A 24,543-nucleotide genomic window follows, 5' to 3' on the forward strand; every position below is an offset into this window, starting at 1 on the left:
CCATTTCCGAGCTCGGCGCACTCGCCCCCATCAGGGGGGGAGTGTTCCGGGGTCGGAAGGAATCGGCGAGCTCGGAGCCCGCCCCCTGGACAGCACGCCAAATACGCATATCTTACCTACCCCTGCTATCAGCATTTTCCTGACACCATTATTATTATTTGCCTAGGCGAACTCGTGAATACGCCCACAAGCATTTTTACTGTTCTGTTCAGCCAAAACTCTTCATGAAAGGCCCGCTGCTTTGTGATACGAGTTAAACTGATTCATCTTGACACAAGGGCCACGTTGACAAATGTAAGTTTCCTTGGTTGGTACCATTTCTTAATTAGAACTGAAAGACCACATACGGAAACAAGTTACTTTAGGTTATACAACCTGGTGTCCTTATCCATGATCACAACACAAGATAATGATGACATAGTACTTCCTCTTTTATGTACGTTTCTCTTTTGCTTCCTTTAAAACACCTGCTTACCAGCAGCTCGAAAATATCAGTAAACACAACAGAAGAAATGACATCATTGACTTTATTTTGGCATAACAATCATTTCATTACATTGCACTTTGTTGACATTCAGAATTTACAGTTTGCTAGGCTGGAACATGGAGAACTGCTGAAGACAAATGTAAACAACTGCAAAGCCCATTGTTTGGAAACACTTTCCATTTTGGGGTGTTTGTGGATCACTGAACAGAGAGGATTAAATCGAACATGAGACAGTTGAGAGAAACATGTATGTCTACTAATGAAGGCTTTATACAGTGTATAGGGAGAATTTTATATATCATAACGCTACAACAGTCACACCTGGTCGGTATTTGTGTCGACTGTGATGGCTGGAAAATAAATAACTGAACTTACAATAAACAGTTGTGGCAGAATATACTTCCTGTAAAATCTAAAATGACACACACAAATGGCAGACATGCTTGTACATAGAAAACATTTAAGAGGAGAAGGGAAATTGACATCAGCGTTTTGCGGATATTGATTCATCCTCATCCTCAGGAAAAGACAGATCGGGTTTTATCATAGACAGTGTTTCAGGAAAAAAACATGAGGTGTACATAGCTGTCGTACTTGTGAAAGTGCACCTTCACATATAATGTAGTGGCCCGAAATAGCATTTACACTATGTCCACATTTAAGAGTACTGTATGACTATGCATTAAATAACAAAATATCCAACCAATTGCCATTTATTTAAAGACACCTGGCACAAATTAAGAATTAAGACTTTAGGAACTGTCTATACATAATAAACTAAACCAGTGGTTACTTGCTAGAGAACTAAAATGCAAATGTTGGTTAAAAGTAAATGTAAACATGTCTAAATACACTGATTCTGGGGAAAAGTTAAGCATAATTTGTTTGCAGAACACTTTGTTTGATATTTTGTGTATGACACAATTCCAACAGTTTTTTTGGCTTATATGTTCAAATACGTTTTGGGCATCTGTACGTTAAAGGGATTGTTCACCCTTCACGTCATTTAAAACATAAATAAAACAAAAGAAGATATTCTGAGAAATGTCTCAGTGGTTTTGTGTCCATACAATGGAAGTCAATGGGGTCCAATGTTGTTTGGTTAACAACATTCTTCAAAATATCTTTGTTTGTGTTCTGCAGGAGAAAGAAAGTAATTTTCAGGTGAATTATCTCTTTAAATCTATATTTCATTACACTTTTTAACACTGAGAATGGTCATTTGAAGGCACTCGTCCTTAAGCACCTCAATGTCGGTTTTGTAGCCATTAGCCTTTACCTCACCATAGAAGTCAGGCTTCTTCAACGCTAGGGGCGTCTCCACGGTGATGGATGTCCCCATCAGTGCATCCGTTTGATTTCGATGGAACAAACCCAAGAGGGTGGTCAGAGCCCGGCCCACGTCGTTACGGGCCCCCTCATTGACAAAGCAGTAGAGGATGGGGTCTGCCACGCAGTTGAGACTGGTGAGCGCAAGAGTCACATGATACGCACCGAACAAGTCCTCCTCTGCACCACAGTCGCAGGGATTGCTGAGAAACAGCACACTACGCCACAACAGGAGCACATGGTAGGGAGCAAAGCAGAGGAGCACAATGAGGATTAAACTGAGGGCCAGCCTCTTGATTTTGGCCTTCTCTTGTCTCTCAGTGGAGACGTTACTGCGCACGGCTCTCAGGATACCTCTGTACGCAGCCAGCATCACCCCCCAAGGCATGAGGAACCCCAGAAAAGTGCGGTAAAGGTTCATACCGGCCACCCAGTCCTGCATGGGGTACTTCTCAAAGCAGAAGGTATGGTTAAAGCGGTCCTTAAAAAGTTCGTCATGGAAGAGAGGGGCGGAGTTAGCCACGATTTCCGTTACCCAGACAACGACGCTGACCAGCAAGGCTGTTTTGACCCGACGGACTTTGGAAAATTTAAGCGGATGAGCCACGGCCAAGTAACGGTCCACGGAAATGCAACAAAGGAAGGCGATGCTGACGTAAATGTTGGTGTAGAAAATGAAACCGAAGAGCTTGCAAGACACCTGGCCGTGAATCCAGTTGTCGTGATGCACGAAATAGTCTATCCAAAGTGGCAAAGTGGCTATATACAAGATGTCGGCCACGGAGAGGTTCATCAAGTAAATACCCAGCTCATTTTTCTGTTTCACCTGCATGTACGCGGCCCACAGGGCCATGCAGTTGGTGGGGAAGCCAAGTACGATGACTATTATATACAGCGCTGGCTGGAAAAACTGGTCTATGTTCGAGTCGACATTGCACGAGGTTGAGATGTTACACATGGTCTCTTTGCTTCCTCAGAGACTTATATAATCATCAGAATTGGCTGAGCTGCTGGCTCCAGTTCAAGCCATATTCAAGCCTACAGAGTCGAGAGGCTTCATTCTGGCTTTACTGTGACAGTTACGCTGTAACCCACTTTGGTCTAGCATGGTGGGTCTGTTGTGTCACATGCCTCTACGATATTTCATGGTTAGTCTATAAACCATACATTCATGGTCAGAACAGCAAATAAAAAAGAGGCTAGATGGAGAACGTGTCATTAATCCTTGTGAAATGATCACCATGGAGTGGTTTTAGTAAGCGCTCTTTTACCATCACTTTCTCTGAAGGTCGCATGGTGTGTCCAGCAACATCCATCTGTAAAAAGACAAAAAAAAGGGATTTTGTGAGTTTCTAGTGAGGTTTAGGAGATCCATTGAGTAGCATGCTTTAGAATTTACAATATTTGGTAATGTTGAGAAATGTCCAATTTACCACATATTCTGTGATACAATGTCAATTAGAGAGTGTGTTTGTATTTACACAGAAAAAAAAGGATTTTGCACCTTGTCCAGTTAATTCAACACTTTTTTATTTTTTTCATGTTCGATAATCAAAGTTAATCCATTCAAGTTGGGACTACTGGAAACCAATAACTTGTGTTGTGTTAAAGAGGATTTCCAGTTTCCAGCATGCTTTGCATGAGACTGCATTAGGAGAGTATTATTTAAATTACATGTTATTTTATGTGTTTCTCAGTAAAGAGAAAGACCTGTTAGTGTTTAAAGTTCATTTATCAGTGAGATTTAGGACACTTTGTTATATTTTTGAGTTTTGTGGTTACCATTGTAGAGCCTGTGCTTAGTCTGTGGGAAGATCCATTTTTTCCTGTTCTATTCTGTTAACTTAAAATCTTGAAAAAGATAAACGAGAACTTTACATCATATTAAAGGGATACGTCACCCAAAAATGAAAATTCTGTCATCATTTACTCACCTTGGAGTTGTTCCAAATCTGTATAAATTTATGTGTTCTGATGAACACAGAGAAAGATATTTGGAAGAATGCTTATAACCAGACAGATTTTGCCCCCCATTGACTACCATAGTAGGAAAAATTGCTTCTTTGTTCTCAAAACAAAGTTTGTTTGTAGTCAAAAATGCCCCAGAACTGTTTGCTGTCCTACATTCTTCAAAATGTCTTCTTTTGTGTTCAACAGAAAAAAAAGATAAAGTAATTTTTCCTACTATGGGAGTACTATGAATGGGTGTTGAGATCTGTTTGGTTATAAGCATTCTTCCAAATATCTTTCTCTGTGTTCATCAAAACAAAGACATTTATACAGATTTGGAACAACTTGAAGGTGCGTAAATAATGACAGAATCCCTTTAACAAAAATATTTAAGTTGAGAATTTTTATAAAAATCTGAAAATTTTACAAACAAAAACGTTTAATAATTATACTTGAACTTGATACTTGAACGTTGATTTATACTTCAGTTTAAAGACAGATCAAACACCCTAAAGGAAATTTAATAAACACATTATTTTGTAACAGGTAGCAGTAACAGTATAAAGTGTTTATACTGAATTACTTAAAACTAATGAAATATTGTAATATATGGTACGGCATTTATGAAATGTAATCTTGGTACAAGTGGCTGATACAGTTTAAACCTGTACTTAATCATAACATAAATACATCCACAATACTTTCCACATCATTTGGCACATCATTAGTCACATATAGAGCTACTGTGCACAAGTATAACAAGTTGTTATTAAACCAGAGTGATGCAGCAAAGCTTCAGTGCCTGGAGTGAAACCAAGTTTGCGGTTTGCTTGGGACTGTTTATAGATCTCCGAGAAACTTGGAAAGATGCTGTGCAGAAGAGATGAGAAATGAGAGACATGACATGCATGACTCTGAACATCCATATGTGTCCAGAGTATGAAATTTAGCGACATCTAGTGGTGAGGTTACGAATTGCAACCAACGGCTCACTCCACCCCTCACATTCAAAGCACTATGGTGACTGACACAGATAACATATTTATGAAACGCTCTGTAGAGCAGTTTGTCCATTTAGGGCTACTGTAGGAACAACATGCCGAATTTCATGTAAGGGGACCCGCGGTATATGTAGATAGAAATAGCTCATTCTAAGGTAAAAAAAAAATAACGCTTCATTATGTAAGGTCTTGATACGCCTCTGAACACATAGTTATATATATTATACTGCATTTCTGTCAATAGAGCCTCCAAAAAAATTACACACTGCACTGTTAACTAGGGATGTAACGATTCACCGTGAGCCGGTTGAAAATCGGTTATAATGAGCGAGGATTCAAATCGGTTGAGGCTTGAACTGAATCGCAATACATTTTTTGAACAGCAGGGGCCGCTATTTTCACTGCAAACCTAAACGTGGATGCTGATATTTTTTAAATGCAAAAAAATCCAAGAAATGCACATACAGTATTAGTTTGTTTATATTAAAGAGACTTTTTCTATTATTAATTTGTTATAAAATTGCAGTTTAGTTTTGTTATTTGAAATAAAACATTATTTTATCATACAAAGAAACGTGAAGCATTTAAGAAATAATGCAAGGGACGTTGTTCATTTCTAATTTGTTTCAACTCATTTTATAAAAATAAATCGTGAGTAAATCGTGAATAAATCGCATCGTGAGATCAGAATCGTGAATCGCATCGCATCGTGAGCTGAGTGAATCGTTACATCCCTACTGTTAACAATACAATTTTGACACTGTGCTCCTCACAGTACACATTGGCCCTTTAAAGTAACTGCAACACATTTTATGCCTTCAAAGTTAGTCAGCGTCAATGAAACTTCAAAGGAAGCCGCTGAACAATGTGGAGAAATGACTAAACATGATTCACGCTCTGGGGATAATGAACAGCAAATCAAAACCCTAAACCAGATTGCTTTCCTCTAAATTACATTATTATACTGAAATTCAGCAGAAAATTACTCACATTTCTGATTAAACTTAAGGTTCAATGTTTTCCATGAAAAGCATATTTTTTTTGTACTGAGTAAGTAATGAGGACAACTTAATGTAAAAGGGCAATGAAAGGACTTCTTGGGGATTAATTATCACAAAAATAAATATTTGCATGCGTTTACAAATGAACTTTCACATCCATTAAAACCTCACCAACACCTTGTACTATTCAGATTATGGTTCATGATACACAGGACAAATACGGTGGTACATTTTAAATCAAAATGCACATGTAGTGTCAATAAAATGACCTGTAGAACAAAATAAATGCAAACACATTTTGACTTGCATTGTGGTAAAACCAACACTTTATCATTCTGGTCACCCACCATCATTTACAATTATTTATTTAGCAGATGCTTTTATCCTACAAATAGTTAATCTCACAAGCACCACCAGTGAGCTCAGTCAAAACCAGTAACACATACAAAATCACCTGATACACCACAGTGACCGAGCACTTCCTTAGTGTGTCACTATTTTGAAGACATTGCTTATGAGTTTAATGTTTTTCCAAGCAGTGGGAAATATGAGATAACAGCAGTGGTCCACACTGATCTGTCTGGGACCGGTAATGGTGACTGATATACCAACACGGGCCTCATATTCGCTGCCCTAATCCAATCTGTCATTCTGCTCCAATATCAATATCTCGCAGTGGCAGATAACAATGTACCCTTTAATACAGAAAGATTGAAAGCACTACAGGCTAAAGAGACTTACAGATGATGGAATGTAAACCGCTGGAAAGTTGTCAACCCGACTTCATTTTCGTTTGGGTTAGGAGATTAAAAAAAGTGAAGGGGAATGGAGCTGGCTGTGACAACACATAACGTCTCAGATCAAAAACGTGGTTTGTGTACATTTTCAACTGTGCGATATCGCAGATCTTTTAAGTAAACATATCTGGCCTCTTTTTGGTAACATAATGTATTACTGTGTATGAAGGCCTATCAGTAACCTTTATAGGGAGGCAGAGATAAAAATCACAGTTTCAGATGTTGAATTCTATCTTCAATAATCCTGAAAATGATTGCATAAATAATCAGGGCCCATCGATATGACACATTTTAATATTAACAATTTGAAGCACAAAGAGATCTGAGATCTATTTTAGTCATTAGATACAGATGGGTCACATTGAAGACCACAATGAAAATCAATTCAAAAATCAAGTAACTAGACAAATGGTAAAAAAAGGGTTATCAAATAAAATGAATAAAAAGACACATAAGTTTCTATTGGTAAGATACACATGCCTATGCTAAAAACTCACCAGTAGGCCTATATCCAATCATTGGTTTTGATCAAATGACTGCCTAAATTATTTTTCACGTTGCAGTACTTTGCAAGTACGAGCCTCTACAGACCGAGTCCTTTTTGTGAGAGCACTTATTTGTCTGGCAAACCTGCTGCATTGTGGTCTGAAAGTGCTATAAGCTTCCCTTATAACGTAATGGTCATCTGTTTTCACAGATCTCAAGTTCTTACCCTTCCTTGTGTTTCTCATTAGTAAATGTGGTTAAGGCTGTAAAGCTTGGTCAAAGATGTTGAAAGAGAAAAGCAAAAAAAAAACAGGTGTTAAAGGTCCAGTGTGTAATTTTTTGGAGGATCTATTGACAGAAATGCAATATAATTTACATAACCATGTGTTCAGAGGTGTATAAAGACCTTACATAATGAAGCGCCATGTTTTTATTACCTTAGAATGAGCCATTTCTATCTACATACGCCGCAGGTCCAACCCGATCTCATGAATTGCGTATAAATAACACGCTGTTGCATTATCGTGAAATACGTACGCCAAAGTTCGATTTTGCGTGCATATGATACGCCAATGTTTGCGTGCACCTCGCTGGAGAGCAGCCATTTTGAAACGTACACGAAGAGGAAACACTGAAATAATTAAAATAATACTGTTAGGTTTAGGGTTTGGGTAGAGGTTATAATATGCACACACGCTAACATTAGGTTTATGGTTTGGGTTAGGGGACAGGTTAATAAGACAAATTTCCATTTAATATGCATGCGCGCTAAATTGGCGTATCATATGCACGCAAAAATAGGCGTATTTATGCACGCAAAATTCAACTTTGGCGTACGTATTTCACGATAATGCAACCCGCGTGTTATTTATACGCAATTCATGAGACTGGGCTGGCAGGTCCCCTTACATGTACGCCATGTTGTTTCTACAGTAGCCTTAAACGGACAAACTGCTGTGTTACCCAGGAGAAACACAACATTGAACTGAAGCGAAAATTGTACAGGTTTACGTCAAAAAAAAGTTGTGTACTACATAATCGTATCATGTTGGCTCAATTTAAAGCAATTGTTTACCCAAAATTGAAACCTATATAAACAGAACAACTAAAAGAAAAGAAAATTCGACCAGTGGTCACACTTTTTAGTCACTCTTACAATCACTTATGGGTTGTACTTCTGAACTTTAGCTTGGTTCAAGACCAGAATACTGGCCAAGAACAATTGCCAAACCCAAAAGCAGGATTTGTAGGCAAAGATTATGCAATAATGTCAAAGATACTGAACATACAGAACCTGTTTAATGACAATTGTTTCTCATTTATTATGACATACTGATTAATGGGAATACAGTATGTTTCACAAGCCACATTTATTGGTGGGCCGTCAACAAAAAAATGTTAAACAGCGGTAAGTGATAATCACCTCTTGTGAAATGTTACCATGTTCTGAGGAAGTCGATGATGGGGTCACTGTCAATCAAACGAGCCTTTTTCCTACAAAAACTCAAAATGTCAGCTTTGTTATCCATCATCTCAATGTGATTTTCAAATTGTTAAGTGTAACATGCTTTCTTATGTGTAAAGTCAGTACGACATGTACGCGCAGGGAAAATAAACTGGAAAAGGAAGACTTTCGTTTTTACACTTGACCCCTGCATGACCTGAACTCCTAAGCCAATGGCTCTTAAAATGACAAATGTTGTTATTGTCAAGTTCAAAGAAAAAATGTGATGGTTTTGCAAAGTAACAACGTGCATTCTTACAACAATGCATATGCGGAAATACCTTCTAACACAAACACAACTTCCATTACTTGCATGTTTCAGTGCATAAGCGTTACTTAAAAGGGAACAAATGAGGTTTAACTCCCCCAGATGGATTGTATCTGAACTATTAACCACTTCATATTTTGTGACAGTTGTCCCTTTGGTTTGCCCTATAGGGTCACGCTACATAATGAGTGTAAACATAATGCGTCCCTAACAACGCCCTTATCTAACCCCCCCCTTCTGGTCTGATGGGAAAGACCCATGTGTTATCACAGACCCCTCACAATAACAAATATAATATTTGAAGAGTAGAGCAGGCAGCTTTCCAATCAGAAGGTGATGAGAGACGCTAACTCCATAATGAAAGAAATGTAGAAAGACAAAGAGAGACTGGGGGGAGACAAAGAGAGAGAGGCATTCAAAAAAGGCTGAATCTAAAATAGAGATGACTGATTATTAATTTATTCACTCATTAGGGACAGATCGGATCAAGGATAGCACAACCATGCCTGGCAGAACTCATGGGCACCAACACACACCCGGGGTCAAACAGGGTTCATTACCATGAGAGCAAATGTTCAGGGGAAGGACAAAAGGACAGATGTAATTGGCAAGGAATTTTACTATAAAAGCCTAATAAAACTCACAATGGATCATAGTTTATAGGTGTATAGTGATGATATACTGTATATGAGGCTGTTTTTTTACTTTATAGATCACAGACTACTTTACATGTACATGCCATTTTTGTCATGTAAAGTAACTGTGCATAAATAAACCCTACAAGAATATATCTTACTGTAACTGTAAGTTATTTTCTGGTTATTAAAAAAACGTTATTATCTGGTTGCAAAAAATAAAACCTGAAAATAACGTTCTTAGAATGTTATTTTTTGGTTCCCAAAAATAACCGAAAGGGAACCAAAAACTAATGTTAGGGGAACGTTCTGTGTTTACTGGGGTGCACCTTCATTTTCTGATCGTATATGTTTCTCTCCTGTCTTTCTTCCGACTGTTCCACATAATGTTCAAAACTATCAAGTCATTTAAAATAGTGAGCTAGAAATCTGTCATCACAAGATGATGAGACACTGTTTAGAGTATATCAAATCTAACTTAATCGCGTCATTAAAAAAATACAAACCCACTGTCTCTTAAATAATAACTTCTTAAAATTACAGGCTAATTCTTTTAGCTGTCTTATTAAGGATTTTAAAAGTCTGTGCCAGTCTGCAGATTTGATCAGTTAGTGTGTTTCTATCTGAAACTTTCAAAAAGTTTGCAAGTGTATTATGTCTAAAAAGTCTTGTAGTGTATTCCAGCCATTAATCAAAAAAAGTCTTCAAAACAGCAAAAGAAATTGTTTCATTAATACTTGCATAGTGAAACAATCACATTCGCTTTTCTGTGAATGTATGTTGATACGTATCCCCTTGGTCTCAAAATGTTTATTTGATATGTTCAGTGCAATAGAGGCATAAAGAAACACCTGAAAACACCCTTTAAATTGTGAAGTAAAGTTTTGCGTAGGCTGACTGTTTCCAAATAGTTCCTGAACCTTTTTAGAAATTTATACTCATCAACAAAAGAGCTTCTTTCAGAAATCTCAACCTTTCCATGACAGTATTTAATAAATAACAAATATGTATACATACTAAATATTTTAAAAGTCCTCATAACTATTAGAACATACAGTACACCTAGCTTTTATTTTATAGCAAATATATTTCATTCTGACAAAAAACATCAGCTGCCAACAAAACAGAGTGAATATTACTTGACTTTTAAGGTCCTATTTTGGTTTATGTAGTGTACAATAAGTTTATGTATACATGCAAGGTGTAAAAACACTATTATTTTGTTATAATAGGCAGTTTTTCTTACCTTACTTCTTTACTGACTCTCAAATGATTCGTTCGGCGAATCATACGTCTAATCCCCTCCTTTCCGCCAGAGCCATTGAGAGAGAGAGTTCTGCCAACAGAAGTCCAAAACGCTGGAGCGTCACGTGATTTATGGAGCCTTCAGATAGTGCCAGGAAGTTATGTTTTCTCTTTAAATGCTTTATTTCTTTCATTTTTTATTCATTAAATGGCTTTCGTCTTTAAATGGGTTAAAAGTTTACCTCAGTTGGTCTGTTTAGTCGCAGCTCCATGCGTTACTAGTAACTTCCGGGAACTATTGAGAGCCTCCATTGCTGTGAAAAAACTGTTCCATTGGAGCCAACGGAGTTGGCACAACTCTCTCTCTCTCAATGGCTCTGCTTTCCGCCAGCCTACTCTGATCTGATTGGTCAGATGGTCTAGTCTGCTGTGATTGGTCTACCGCGAATGAGGCTCACGAGCTACAGTATTTGGGGGAGAAGAGTGAAGTTTTCGTGGGCAGTCCGAGCAAAACGTAGGCGGGGACTATATGTAGTGACGTAAAGCCACAGCGGTTCGCGAATCAGACTAGGGCACGACTCGTTTGCGTTATTCAGAGTCGACTCCCTTTTTCCAAGCCAAACCCTGCTTTCCAATCCATCCTAAATAGTATTCGAAAGTAGAATTTGTATGTCAAATCGTAGTATGTTGAAAATAGTATTCCAAAGATTCCAGGATGGTCTACTACTTCAGGTAGGAATTCGAAGTGTAGAAGATGCACACTCTAACGGCTGATATCACCCACAATTCACTGTGAGTAGGCGGAGTTTAGTGATGCTCCACTGCATTAATAAATTATATAACTGATGCGTCACTAAATTAACAAATGTTAGTATACAGTAAACATTACATACGAAATGAATAAATACCTTAATGGAAAGAAGAGCTGTATTTTGATGTGTTTGATAGTTATTGGCCACAATGTTGTCTAGGCAACAACGGCCACTTCCGCTTCCTGTTATTATGTCGCAGTGTGTGCAATCTCTTTTGTCATGCACTCAAAAGTACCAACTATTCCAACACAAAAACAGTACCTACTATTAGGGCATAGTATAAGTAGGCGAACTGGAAAGCAGGGAATAATTTTGTTATTCATTCACCTACGGATTTACAACTTGGAAGACTGCTTACATTCACACACGGCAACATTACACACCGCATGAAATGTAATTTACATGGTCTCGTAATATGTACTCTTTAAGTATAAGCAGAAGTAATTGAGGCATTGCAAGATAAATATAAGTGATTTATTGATCAAATCAACAAATTATTAATCACCCTATTTGGTATTTTGAGATGACCAACATTGGTCAATAACCATTAACCATGTATGCTTAGTAAATATAGTGTAAAAAGCATAATAATAAATGTTTAAAATCCAGAGAAAGCAGTACATGTGTCCTCTCCTGAAGGACACTGTGTCAGAACAACTGCACTCATTGCTCTTATAGCATGTTCATGCCTTTGTCCAACCCGAGAGTATACAGCAAGAATGGAGGTCAAGTCCTGTGGTTAACTGCTGTTTCTAGAATGTCGACTGGTGAGATCTGACACTTTTCCCCTGCTGCTATCCAACCAGTTTCTCCTTCATTTTTAACGCTGATGCAAGTTTCTTTTTTCACTTATGCCACTTAAATATCTCATCTTTGTGCTTCTGGGTATGATTTTTACTATTAGTGTTGTAAAAATCAACACTTACTTCTGTAAGACATGCATACACAAAGCAATATGATGTTAGTTTGTAAACTACGCACAAAAGCACAGAGAGAAGACATTCAATCATATGATATTTTGTAATGTGGATCTGCTTTTGCACCTGCTATTTACATGTTTCCTGATACGCCAACCATGAAACAAAGGCTAAATAACAGCCAAACGTGAACGGAACAAATAAGAAAAGCTTTTTAAATAAGCATTAAGCAAGCATGAACCTAAAAACCCTCCTGCATACAACACTGATGATAGCCAGACATCTCGCTGACAGTGACAGTTTAGTAGAAAAACCACAATCACACAAAGACAAATGTAATTATAGACTTACAGCATTGCTCAGTCCGCTATAACAGTACAAAAGAGCTGTTGTCGTCATACCAGTTACCCATTATGCTCATTTTCTTTTAAACCTGGCTTCTTTAAGCGTCACACGTTGGTTTTAGCGTGATGGTAGTGCTGCAGTCGCACAACTAAACTTTTTTTACTACCAGGATGCACCTGGCTGTTCAAACAGCCGAGGCTTTTATCATGAGAACATTGGGCAACTGAAAGGGAACTAATTCAATTGGCCTTCAAACTGCTCAGCATGATGAATACGCAGGTAGCTAGGCAGGACACAACCTCACCGTCTCCATCCGAGGGGATTGTTCTCCTTACCATCTTTTAGACAAAATTATTGTATTAATAAAGGAACAGTTTGTCCAAAACAAAATAAGAAGACAGAAAGTGTCTAGAGGCTCTCGGGCTTCAATAAGTACTATTAAAGTACCATAAAGGTACTGCTGGAGTGCCGAAGTCGCACAATTAAAAGCGTATCAAACTGTCAAACGTGATGTCAAACAAAGACTTTATAGCGCAGAAGAGTTATAGCGCACCTGTTAGGCCATTTTATAGCATTTTTTTAAATCCTTTTTTGAGCTTGATAGAGCCTCTAAAGGCAAGAGTAGACTGAATATTATGAAGAACTTTTAAGTTAAATTAAGAGAAGAAACTCATGTGAGTTTAAGATAAGGTTAAACAAATGATGTCCCTTTAAATTGTATTCCAGCTTGTCCGGTTGTCAAACCAAACCACTTAAAACTAAAACTGTAGTTAAAAGAGCAATGTGGAGATTTTAGCGGCATCTAGCAGTGAGGTTGAGAAATTGCAACCAACGGCTTTCATTCTCACCTTCCCCTTTCAAAGCAATACAGTGGCTGACACAGGATTTAGATGTCGTCACCTTTTCGCTTCTTTACCGAAGGACATAACATGTTTATGAATCGCGCTCTGTAGAGCAGTTTGTCCATTTAGGGCTACTGTAGAAACAACATGGCGAATTCTAAGCAGACCCGCGGTGTATGTACGTAGATAGAAATAGCTCATTCTAAGGTAATAAAAACATAAGACTTTATTATTTAAGGTCTTTATACACCTCTGAAGACATAGTTATGTATATTATATTGCATTTCTGTTAATAGATCCTCCAAAAAACACTGGACTAGGGATGCTCATTTCGGTTAATTTCCTTAACCGAGAACCGACGCTTGTTATCCGAACATTAATCGTTAACTGATAAGATTTTTATATTAAATTGGAATTAAATAAAAACACACGCTGCGTCTCATTTTGAAGGCTGCGTCCTCCGGAGGTCGCGTTTGTCGGCCGCAAATGCCTTCGCATGCGACATCCGGAGGACGCAGACTTCGAAATGAGACACAGCTACAGTTGACGAGGCGTTAAAAATACCCCCCAAAAATTCACAGATTTAATTTAACATGCAAACAGCAGCATAACGAATATATCAACAACAGCACCTGCATTCACATATTATCACATTTTCACGAACCTGCAGCGTTTTGGACAATGGAGAAAAACTAAAATAATCTAAATCCAAAGCATAAAGTAAACAGGCAAGAAAATTATTACAAAAAAAAAAACACCGAAGAACCGGCAAGAAAGTTTTTTTATCAAATAAATATAGCAGGCCTACCTCAATCCAAAGCTTGGCTAGTTTTTATTTAATAAAGTAACATGTTTACGTGTTGTGGGGACAGTCTGGAGCCTGTTGACAGTTAGACCGGCGGCAGAAAACATCCTTTCAGATGTCACGGATGTCCCGGGAATGCAGAGATAACGCCTCGGAAGGCACGTTTCATTTGCTTTCCACCGCCAGGATTAATATCCCAAGAGGGCACTTGGACACATAAATGTGTCTTAGCTAAAGAGATATAAATCCGATCTGCTATACCCGCGCAAAATACAACCATTATTTATTACTTATTACTTACTTTATTTACTTATATGTAATCTTGAGTGCCTATACAGTAGTATTGCATACGTCGTATCTTCGAAAAGTATTTAGTTTGATCAAATTTATAAAAGAGAGATACAGCTGTACGATTATTTCCTGGAAACCACGAGCTGCTAGAGGTGGGACTAGTTGGGAGAGTGGGAAGGAACTACAGCACGAGCAAGCAACACATCATCCCTTCGTGTTTTGTTCATTATGCACGTACACGCCGATTGCCAACAAAACACAGACGTATGACTTACCGCGTGCAGTTCATGTCCGGCATCTTTTAGCACTTTAGCATCTATCAGTTTCAACGATCTCCAAATCCAGCGTTATATCCACCGTTTATATAACATCCATCACTGAAATGCTGTGAACAATCAGACACACCTAAACTTCACTATCGCAAGAGTAACGAGCCCATCTTGACGCAGCGCATATAACCTTGATGGTAAGCGGGTCTCACTCGTCGGTTGGCTCGTGGGTGGGCTCTTTCGCCTTGCCATGCTTTTGGCAAATAAAAGGAATAGGATCCCTGTGACGACACTGGGATGCAGAATTAGAAAAAAACTTTCTGAAACACGTCGGAGTGCTGGGGGAGTGTATCAAGTACAGAAATACTAAGTCATACGTCCAACTCGTTTTTTAACAAGTTGACCATGTTAAGCATGAGAAGCCAGCATGTTTAACAGTGTAAAGAAGTCTGAATGCAGGACATAGCATGATACTCAATCTTTAAATTAATCCACACCTGACAAAATCTGATTTTGTAACCATTTGTATCCTCTTATTTGTTCTGAACAAACAGATATCAGACAGAAACAGATAAACGTTTCTGAGAGAGGCAATGTGCTTTACAGGGAAAGGTCCATTATATCAGTACACCGTATTCACATAGCAGTCTGACCATGGCAGGTGAGCTAAGAACTGCCTGTCTCCCTTGGTATTGATTCAGGGCAGGTATTTAATCCTTTCCTAACTGTGTTTTATGGTCCAGTGGAGAGGCGGCCATATGTCTCTAGAGAGACCAGGGTAGGCGTCCTGCGAGGGGAATTAATGACTTCAATAAAAGTGCCACATTTTCCACTCAAATCCCCAGTCGAGAGTTTTATTGGTGAGGTTTAATTCGGCTTAAACTGGCCTGCTGCTTTAGGCAGGGTCACAAAAACCAATCACCTCCGTCCTGAATTGCGAACGGGTATCAAAATGACTATGCTTTCTTCAGACACACACAAAGGGAAGTAGTGTAGGGATGTAACAATATCAAAATCTCACGGCACGGTAATACCTCGGTATAACACCCACGGTATGATATTTATTACGATGTTTCAAATGATGACTTGTAAACGTGCCACACTCTAAAAAATGCCGGGTTGTTTTTTTAACCCAACCGCTGGGTTGAGCCTGTTGGGTCATTTTGTTGGGTTATTTTCTCAGTGTTGGGTAGTTTTTTTGTGTAACCCAATCGTTGGGTTACCGGTTGGGTCCAATTGAGTGACAGTTCAGAGAGTAAACCCCTCCCCCTCCTCGACGTCTCAGACAAACTCTACCTTCGCGGGCATTTTGAATCACCTCAGGAAAAAGCAAAGACAGCTGTTATTCGGAGAAAAACGGTATGTTTGAGAGTTTTTAATCTATAAAACTATTACTGTACATCAGAAAATGCATAAGTATGCAAAATTCGGCGGTTCACATTAGGTTTGAAAAGTACCATCTAGCTTCGTTAGCTTTGGTTAGCTAACGTTAGTCTGAATGCCCACGTTGTTATAACTTACAGCTTTTGAATAATTAAAACGTCCTTTATGGTCTACATTTGCTCTGAAATTTGTGATTTGTGAGTCATTTAGTTCGGTACGCATCTATATTAGTTTGAGGTCAACACGCGAGACCTTAAATACGCGATTTAAATAAACATAGCGCCTCTTTGAGAATTTGTTAAGACGCTGTCGGAGATGTGAGCTTCAGGCTGTCAGCGGTCGTTCAGCACTCGTGGCTCCGCTGAGAGCAGCTTTATCTCGGCCAGTGCTTCGGGAATATGCCGCTGCCTCGTATAGTGGTTAACCGTGCGATATAATTAATTTTGGGTATATGAAACGATCAATCATTGGTCTTATTATTCTACGTGTTCCCGAGTTAGTCGAATTAGTTTAAGTGTTGTGTTAACGTTTGTAATATTTTTTTTTTTAAGTCTATATTTAACTTTCTGTACTAGAGCCCTATCACAGCCTCTGCCACTTTTCTTTTTTCCCCACTGACAGGGTGCAGAATAACAGCTAATAATAATGGATATAATAATGGATAATTCTGTTCAGGAGAAAGAGGAATGGAACTTCGATGCCCTGATACCAAGCTTAAAGGTAAACTTTATTTTGGTAAAATGCAAATGTATTTCTTTCTATGTTAATTATAACCCTTTGTGCTCTGGGTAGGCCAGTTTTCTTACATTCTTCTCTTCTTGTCTCTTTTCTTTATAGATGAACAAATTGATAAAGAAACCCTCCTGCTGGACATCCACTTCCCGAAGTGCACACCACACTGTTGTCTACTAACTCCCAGGAAAAGATAGATCCTCTTCAGTAAGACTGCTCCGTGGATATGTCAGGTCAAGCAGTACTGGAACCAAAACAACTAACGCTCTTTAAACTGTTTTGTGAGTTCATATGAAGAGGAAAGTTCTCAGACTACTACATTCCTTGCAAATGTCAACCAATACCATGAGAAAATAACATTTTTACCAAAGGTTTTTACTGTACTAGCTGCACCGATATCAACATTTAGTGGTTCAAATACCCATGTGAGGTCTCTCTTCAAGTTAAGGTATTGTTTGTACATTTTAATTCACAGAAATCCTACAAAGTTTGTCGCCTCCCGAAAACGGTGTCCTTTTTTCACATCCAAACGCGTGTTTATTTCCCTTTCTTTAAATAGAAAACTTGTGCATAGACTGATATTTGATCATATAAGTGCAGTTCTACCAACAAAGGTTTAGTAAAATATAAACAAATGGTTCAGTATATTGGTAACAAATACATTCTCTGAGTGTTTTTATGTCACATCCATAACGCTGGAATTGCCCTAAAGCATTTTACTCGTGCCACTTTGTTAACTGTATATTTTCTAAAAAGTTATGAGTTTATGAAGTGGAAAGTTGTCGAACTATTTATATTTACTTGTGCCACTTTAATAACCTTGTTAAATGTATATGTTAAAATCTAAACTAATGTAATTTATTGATGTTGTTTATTTTTTTGATGTTCTGTTTTGTTCATCGAACATTAAAATATTGCATGCTTTTTATGAATTCCTTTTGTCTTGCATTTCGATCCTTAATAAAACTTCAACTTTTGATTCTTACTGTTGCTTCTAGTAATTCTGTGTGATTTTATTATTTTCAAATATTTCGCTGTTGTTTTAAACCGGCAATGTAATTTTTAAGCAATAGTTGAGTTAAATAAAACAACCCAGCATGTTGGGTCAAAGATTTAACCCAACCGGCTGGGTTAAAATAACCCAACGCTGGGTTTGTCCATATTTGACCCAGCGTTGGGTTACCAAAATAACCCAAATTGGGTTGTTTTAACCCAGCCTTTTTTTAGAGTGCATAAGCATCCTCTTTTCTTTATCTTCTAATCCTAACTGTTGCTTAGAGGTATGAGTTATAGTATGAGACGGGTCAAATGACTTAAAAATCCTTTTAATAAAATAATTGCACCAGATGGACCTTGACAAAGGTAACATCTATTATTGTTTCTAACTTTATGTTAGGCCCGGAATACCTATCGTTTCATACAGTCATGTGACCACGATAATATTGAGACAATTTTGCGATTATGATAACATGATATAGATCATTTTGTTACATCCCTACAGTAGTGTGTAAGTAGAGGGAACGAGAGAGGATTTTAACATTTATTACGCTTGTTTTGTTTATTAATGCTGCTCAGAGGAAACCACCTCCACATTTATCTGGGGCATCTGGTGCACATCTTCTATTGTTTTATTTCATCCACAATTGTTTTGACAGGCTGTAATTTGGTAGCAATTTCACGTACGGGAGAAAATTGCTGGCACCTGTGTTTGGGCCATTTTTGTAAAGTAAACTTCATTAGAGACATATCCAGAGTCGAGGAGCATGTTAATGTGACACTGAAGTTCACTTATAGCTTTGTGTGGTAAGGATGCAGTAAAAAGTGGAAAAGCATGATAAAGAAATACGCAAGTCAATAATGATTAAATATGGATGAGGAAAATCTGATGACCTATAGAAGACTCATAAGTGTATTTTAATGAAGCCCTGATACACTGATGTTTACTGTCAGTATGACATTAACACAGAGGTTCATTTTTCATGAAATTCAAAGGTTAAGCAGTTTCATTTTGTGTCTCTGTGAATGTTTACATTTGCTGTGTGTATGTGTGCATAATAAAGAATTCAGGATTTTTTTCCCTTATCCCTTGAGTTCAAAACGGTTACAACAGCTCGAATAAGTTTAAAACGTGTATGGCTACCCCGCCTCATTTATATCAGGGTCCAAAGATGGGCCACAGGAAACAGCATCCTTGTCTCCTGCAGGTCCCACTCCATTCTCTATGAAAATCTGATGAGAGCCAAAATAACAGCGCCGTTCTGAAATATTCACAATGACCTAATCCCATCCTCCTATTTCATTCTTGCACATCAATACTACCACAAGTGGCCACACCGGCAGCTTCACTAAAAGCTAATGCTTTTGTCCAGGGGACCCCAAGAGGCTGCCTCTTATAGCCAGCACAGAATGGGTTGAGTTACACTGTTGAGAGAAACAAACAGCAAAGTGCTTTATCAAAGACCTGATGCATTGCTGGTTTTTTCACTTTTTACACACCTAATTTGACATGGTAGGACAGTAAATTCCACGCAAATGTTAACTTTACCATTTTTTTTAGGTTTTGACCATAATAACAGCTTGAAATACCCATGCAAGGTCACTTCAATAATAAAAAAAGGTTATAGAAATTTTAAAAGCATGTTTTTCCAATAGGCAGTAAGTGCTGCTTTCAGAATTGTCAAATCCATAATGGTCCATATTCCTCATAAATGGGCACATTTAAAATTAAAATCAAATAACTGTTTTATGTTTTATGAAGAGTCATCCCTTCTCCATTTGTTAAGTATTATTGCTTCTGGTTTGGGCATTTTACACAGAGCTCCTACAATGTCAAATTCAAAAATCAAAAACAGGTCATTTTTTGTCACATCCATACACAGTTCACCCAAAGATAAAAGTTCTGTCATCATTTACTCACCCTCGAGTTGTTTCAAATCCGTATCATTTTTCTCCCTGATGAACACAGGGAAAGATATTTGGAAGAATGCTTGTAACCAAACAGTTCTTGGCCACCATTGACTACCACAGTAGGAAATATGACAATGGTACTGTAGATAAAAGTGCCCCAGAACTGTTTGCTTTCCTACATTCTTCAAAATATCTTCTTTTGTGTTCAACAGAACAAAGACATTTATAAAGCATTTTTCCTATGGTAGTCAATGGTGGCCAAGAACTGTTTGGTTGCAAGCATTCGTCCAAATATCTTTCTCTGTGTTCATCAGAACAAATACAGTAAGATTCGGAATAACCCGAGGGTGAGTAAATGATGACAGGATTTTTATTTTTGGGTGAACTGTTCCTTTAAATAGAAATGTGTGACCAACATTTTTCTAATATCTGGACTCTCAACTGGGGTTTAGGAAAATTGATGTTTTTGAAGTTTTGACACATCATATTCATTACACTCGAATTGCCCTCCTACAGATCCAGCCATTCCATTCAAAAACTCAAAAAAAAGAAAAAAAAGAAGCGATTCTGAGAAGTGAGATAGGTATGCAAGATACAGTAGACATGTGTCTGATGGTGTTACATGATACGGCTTGATATATGGCATGGCATATTCCTGCTGATGTACTGTAGGAGTCAGATTGCTTACCAGATTAAACACTCAATACCAACCAATACGCCTAGCGTGCCATGCACTTTATATTGGCAAAAGAGGAGGCACTGTTCTGTTCCCTATTGTAGCCGGGTGATACAAGATTGACCACACGCAAGAGCATCCAATGCAAATAAATCCATCGTCATTTTCATGTGGCTGTAATAAGATCTACCATAGATGTTTCAAAACTACAAATTACTCCACATATTTAATTATACGCTTAAATGGCATGAGTTCATTAGTACATTAGAAAACAGCCACTTGTGGAGCAACCAAGCTGTTGGGTTATAGCTCTCCTCACACAATCCAGTGCCCAAACCAGACATTAGCCAGGCAAAACACCCTTATTACTTCAGGCGGGTGGCATTGGAGAAGACATCTCATTGGTTCGCAACACCATTACTCTCCTCTGCTCGTCATGCTTTTAATGTTAGTTCTTATCTCGCATCCCCACGAGGGCAATTACTGTTTGCTCAAAAGGACTGATTAAATGGTGCGTTTGTTTCCTAACACAACCAGGAGAAAGAAGCCATATCAGGCTAAAGCACGAGGGAACATTCCAGAAAAGCGCTTCACGTGCCACACTGGCCTTTTGCCTCTAAAAGATCACCCACACTACATGAGACCAGATACGATGTGAGAAACGAAATTAGCCACAAGTTGTGCCTAAGAGGAGTGGACAAGACACGCAAGAGCTAGGCTTACATGCAAAGCCACTGTATTGAATTTATATTGGATTACATATACCAGCTATTGAATTGAAATAGGAAACCTAACTACTTTAGTATTGGATTCATGAATATTTTTGTAACTCGCTGCCAAAAATGGATATACAAAGTCTGTTTGCAAACAGAGGCATTCTATTACTGATTACTCTCACAGAAATGATCCATGTTTAACTGTGGTAACCAAAGTTTTTGTTTTATTTGTTTTTACGCACAAACGTACCATGGTTTCACTATAGTAGCCATGATATGGTACTGTACAAATATTACTCAATATGCCAAAAACGCATGGCTAGTAAACGTTTACTATAGTAAAACCATGGTTCATTTTCCTAAGAGGATTTTGAGTAAAACATTATCCAAAACGTAACATATGTTGTAAGAATAGCCAGAGGCTATTTAAAGCTTGTCACATTATTGCTTAAAACACCGTAAACCACATGTTCAACAGAGAAATTGAGTGGAAAGAACACGCACTCAACCATTAAACTAATTGCATTAATACATAAGCCATTACTACTAACTTACTGCTGTCCTTTACAGTTATGCTTCCTTGTAAAAACCACGACTCCTTAAAAATATTTAAAACGCAGTTTCCTTAGTATCCACTGCAAAAAAAAACTAACGTATATGCATTAGTTTTACTTCACAATTGGTTGCCTTAACAAATCTGACAGAACTGACACCGTGATGTGGCAACAAGGCAAAAGTTCACGTTTGGTGCAAAATTTCTCCTTAGTTTTAAAACGAAGTACACAGATGTGATGTCAAATAAAGTACAGTAAAAGACATCTTGTTTAGTATTATGAAAGGCGAAGTATTATTGATGCGTAAAAAAGCACACAAGTGATACTCACATTACTGCGTGTCCATCCTCGCTCATTCTGTGATGGTATGACAGACAGTCTGTATCTTCAAACCGCAGCGGTAACCTTACAAAAACGCCCGTTTCCCTTGTTTGAATGAGGATCTGGAGAGACATCGAAAGGCGGCACTGTTCACAGTAGCGTCAAATGTCCTTCATGTAGTTCACATCACACCGGCGGACAGGCACAGATACTTGCGAAGTTACACAGCGCAAATTGACAGTGTGCAGCTCGAGGTTACGGAGATGTGTGACGTAATCGAATGCTATGCAACACTGACCGTCCCATTACAACATTGAGACGGAAAGTCGGGACAGGGTAATACGAACTGGATGAGTTGTTTTATCGTAATTATCGTATAATTTCATCCGTTTGAGTTGATTCACTATACATGACAAAATAAATATTCGACATTTATGTTTTAATACAGTAACTACAGGTTTTTTTTATTGGGCAGATTGCCTTTTGTATATATTTACTGTTTAATAATACTCGCAATGTTAAGGGCATTTTTCTCATGCCTCTATGTCTTTCTCGAAAGGAATAATACAAAAAAACTCTTAATCACATATTTATTGTTACACTCATCTATAATGTACCAGTGCTGGAAACTAGCTAGCCTATATTAAAGGGATAGTTCACACAAACATTAAACTGTCATCATTTACTCACCCTCTTGTCATTTCAAACCTGGCTTTCTTTCTTCCGCAGAACACAAAAGAAGATATTTTGAAGAATGTTGGTAACCAAACAACACCCATTGGATTGCATTGGTTTTGTGTCTATACAATAGAAGTGAATGGGTACCGCCATTGTTTGGTGACCAAATTTTTTTTAAATACCTTATTTTGTGTTCTGCTGGTTTGAAATGACAAGAGTGTGAGTAAATTATGACAGAATTTTCCTTTTTGGGTGAACTATCACTTTATCACTTTACACTGTGTGTGACACAATAACGCATATAAATACAGTGACAACAATGGTTTTCAGCTGCTTACATTATATCTGAAATCTCTTAAAACCGAACTTACCTTTAAGATGGATTGAATCTTCTTCATGTACTGTCTCCATCACAATGGTTTTTCCCCGGGGCCTAGCGAGCCCATTAGAGTCCATTAAAACTCATGCTAGGCTTTTCCTAACTGCACTCTCTTTCTGAAAACATGATTAGAGGTAGGTAGCGCCAGGTAAAAAAATCAACACCGTAAAAAAAAGCTGCATAAAAGCAGTTTGATTGTTTGATGAACAAAGAACGCATCACTCAGAGGACGTGTGTTCTACATCAGTCTTGAAAACACTTTTCACTTTCCAATCACTTGAGATTGCATGCTTACGAGCAACCTCAAGTAAAACATCACTTTTGAGAACCGTTTTGCATTTCTCTTTTGCTCTTGATCTGGGATTTGGCATTTGAAAGTCCAAGGAACATTGCATCAGGCCAGCCACGACTGCAGTACATCTTCCATAATTCACACTTTCAATAGGTCACAATAACTTTGCAATGAGACAGTGCTACGTCAAGCCAACCTTCTGTGACAAATGGAATGTGTCAAATGCAATGCAAACAAGCCTGATAAACATAGCCAGTAAATCTCCAAGGAGATAAGAGCAACAGAATTAACAATTGTAGCTTAAGATAAAAATAAAATAGGGTTACTACTCTAGCCTGAACATCTGCACTTTCCTGCTCGAACCTATTAGTAAATATACAGATCAATAAAACATAAATTCACATTTAGAATTAAAACTGCAGTAAGAAAGATGGTTTTCAAATTAGCCTATAGCTTCAGTTGTTGTTTTCTGTGGACAACAGTGCTCTAATCTTGATACACGCTTAGTCTCAAGTACTGTAGCTGTTAAAATGCAAGGCTGTAAATGGTCTGTATGGTAATTCTTTAAATTCCCTAAGGTATGTCTATTTGGTTGTTTCCAGCAGCCACAATAACAAACTGTTTCTGAGAATACCTAGCACTTTTCCCCCTTTAAAATCACTAAAGTAAATTATTCGATTATGGAAAAACTGAAAAAAAAGCTCTCTTAAAACTAATATGTCATGTGGTTTTTGTTTGCATATGAAGCAGGTGCAATACGTGTTTCATATAACCCAGAAAAGCATGATTTTTCCCAAAACTTTATTATTTATGATACTGTACTGTATATCAATGACATTTTAGATTTAAGTCAAAGAGATGAGATAGTATCACATACTACAGTATATACAGTGTAAAATTAATCAGCGCTGATGTTCTGTC

General features: G+C 37.9%; 1 protein-coding gene across 5 annotated transcripts; it reads right to left on the bottom strand.

Annotated features, from left to right (window-relative positions):
- Positions 1-519: 519 nt before the first annotated feature.
- gpr4 (G protein-coupled receptor 4) lies at positions 520-23,970 on the bottom strand. 5 transcript variants are annotated; one of them, XM_057351153.1, is made up of 4 exons: positions 23,323-23,970; positions 22,283-22,395; positions 1,767-3,132; positions 520-1,624 (listed from the first exon to the last, which is right to left on the bottom strand). In XM_057351153.1, exons 3-4 carry the CDS (start codon positions 2,772-2,774, stop codon positions 1,490-1,492), a joined length of 1,143 nt encoding a protein of 380 aa, XP_057207136.1. In that variant the 5' UTR covers positions 2,775-3,132; positions 22,283-22,395; positions 23,323-23,970; the 3' UTR covers positions 520-1,489. The 5 variants fall into 5 exon arrangements, with proteins under 5 accessions (XP_057207136.1, XP_057207134.1, XP_057207138.1 ...); XM_057351151.1 differs by lacking the exon at positions 23,323-23,970 and having other exon boundaries at positions 22,283-22,553; XM_057351155.1 differs by lacking the exon at positions 23,323-23,970 and having other exon boundaries at positions 1,772-3,132; positions 22,283-22,551.
- Positions 23,971-24,543: the final 573 nt, after the last annotated feature.

The sequence above is a fragment of the Triplophysa rosa genome, linkage group LG14 (assembly GCF_024868665.1).
Source record: "Triplophysa rosa linkage group LG14, Trosa_1v2, whole genome shotgun sequence".
Lineage (NCBI taxonomy): Eukaryota > Metazoa > Chordata > Actinopteri > Cypriniformes > Nemacheilidae > Triplophysa > Triplophysa rosa.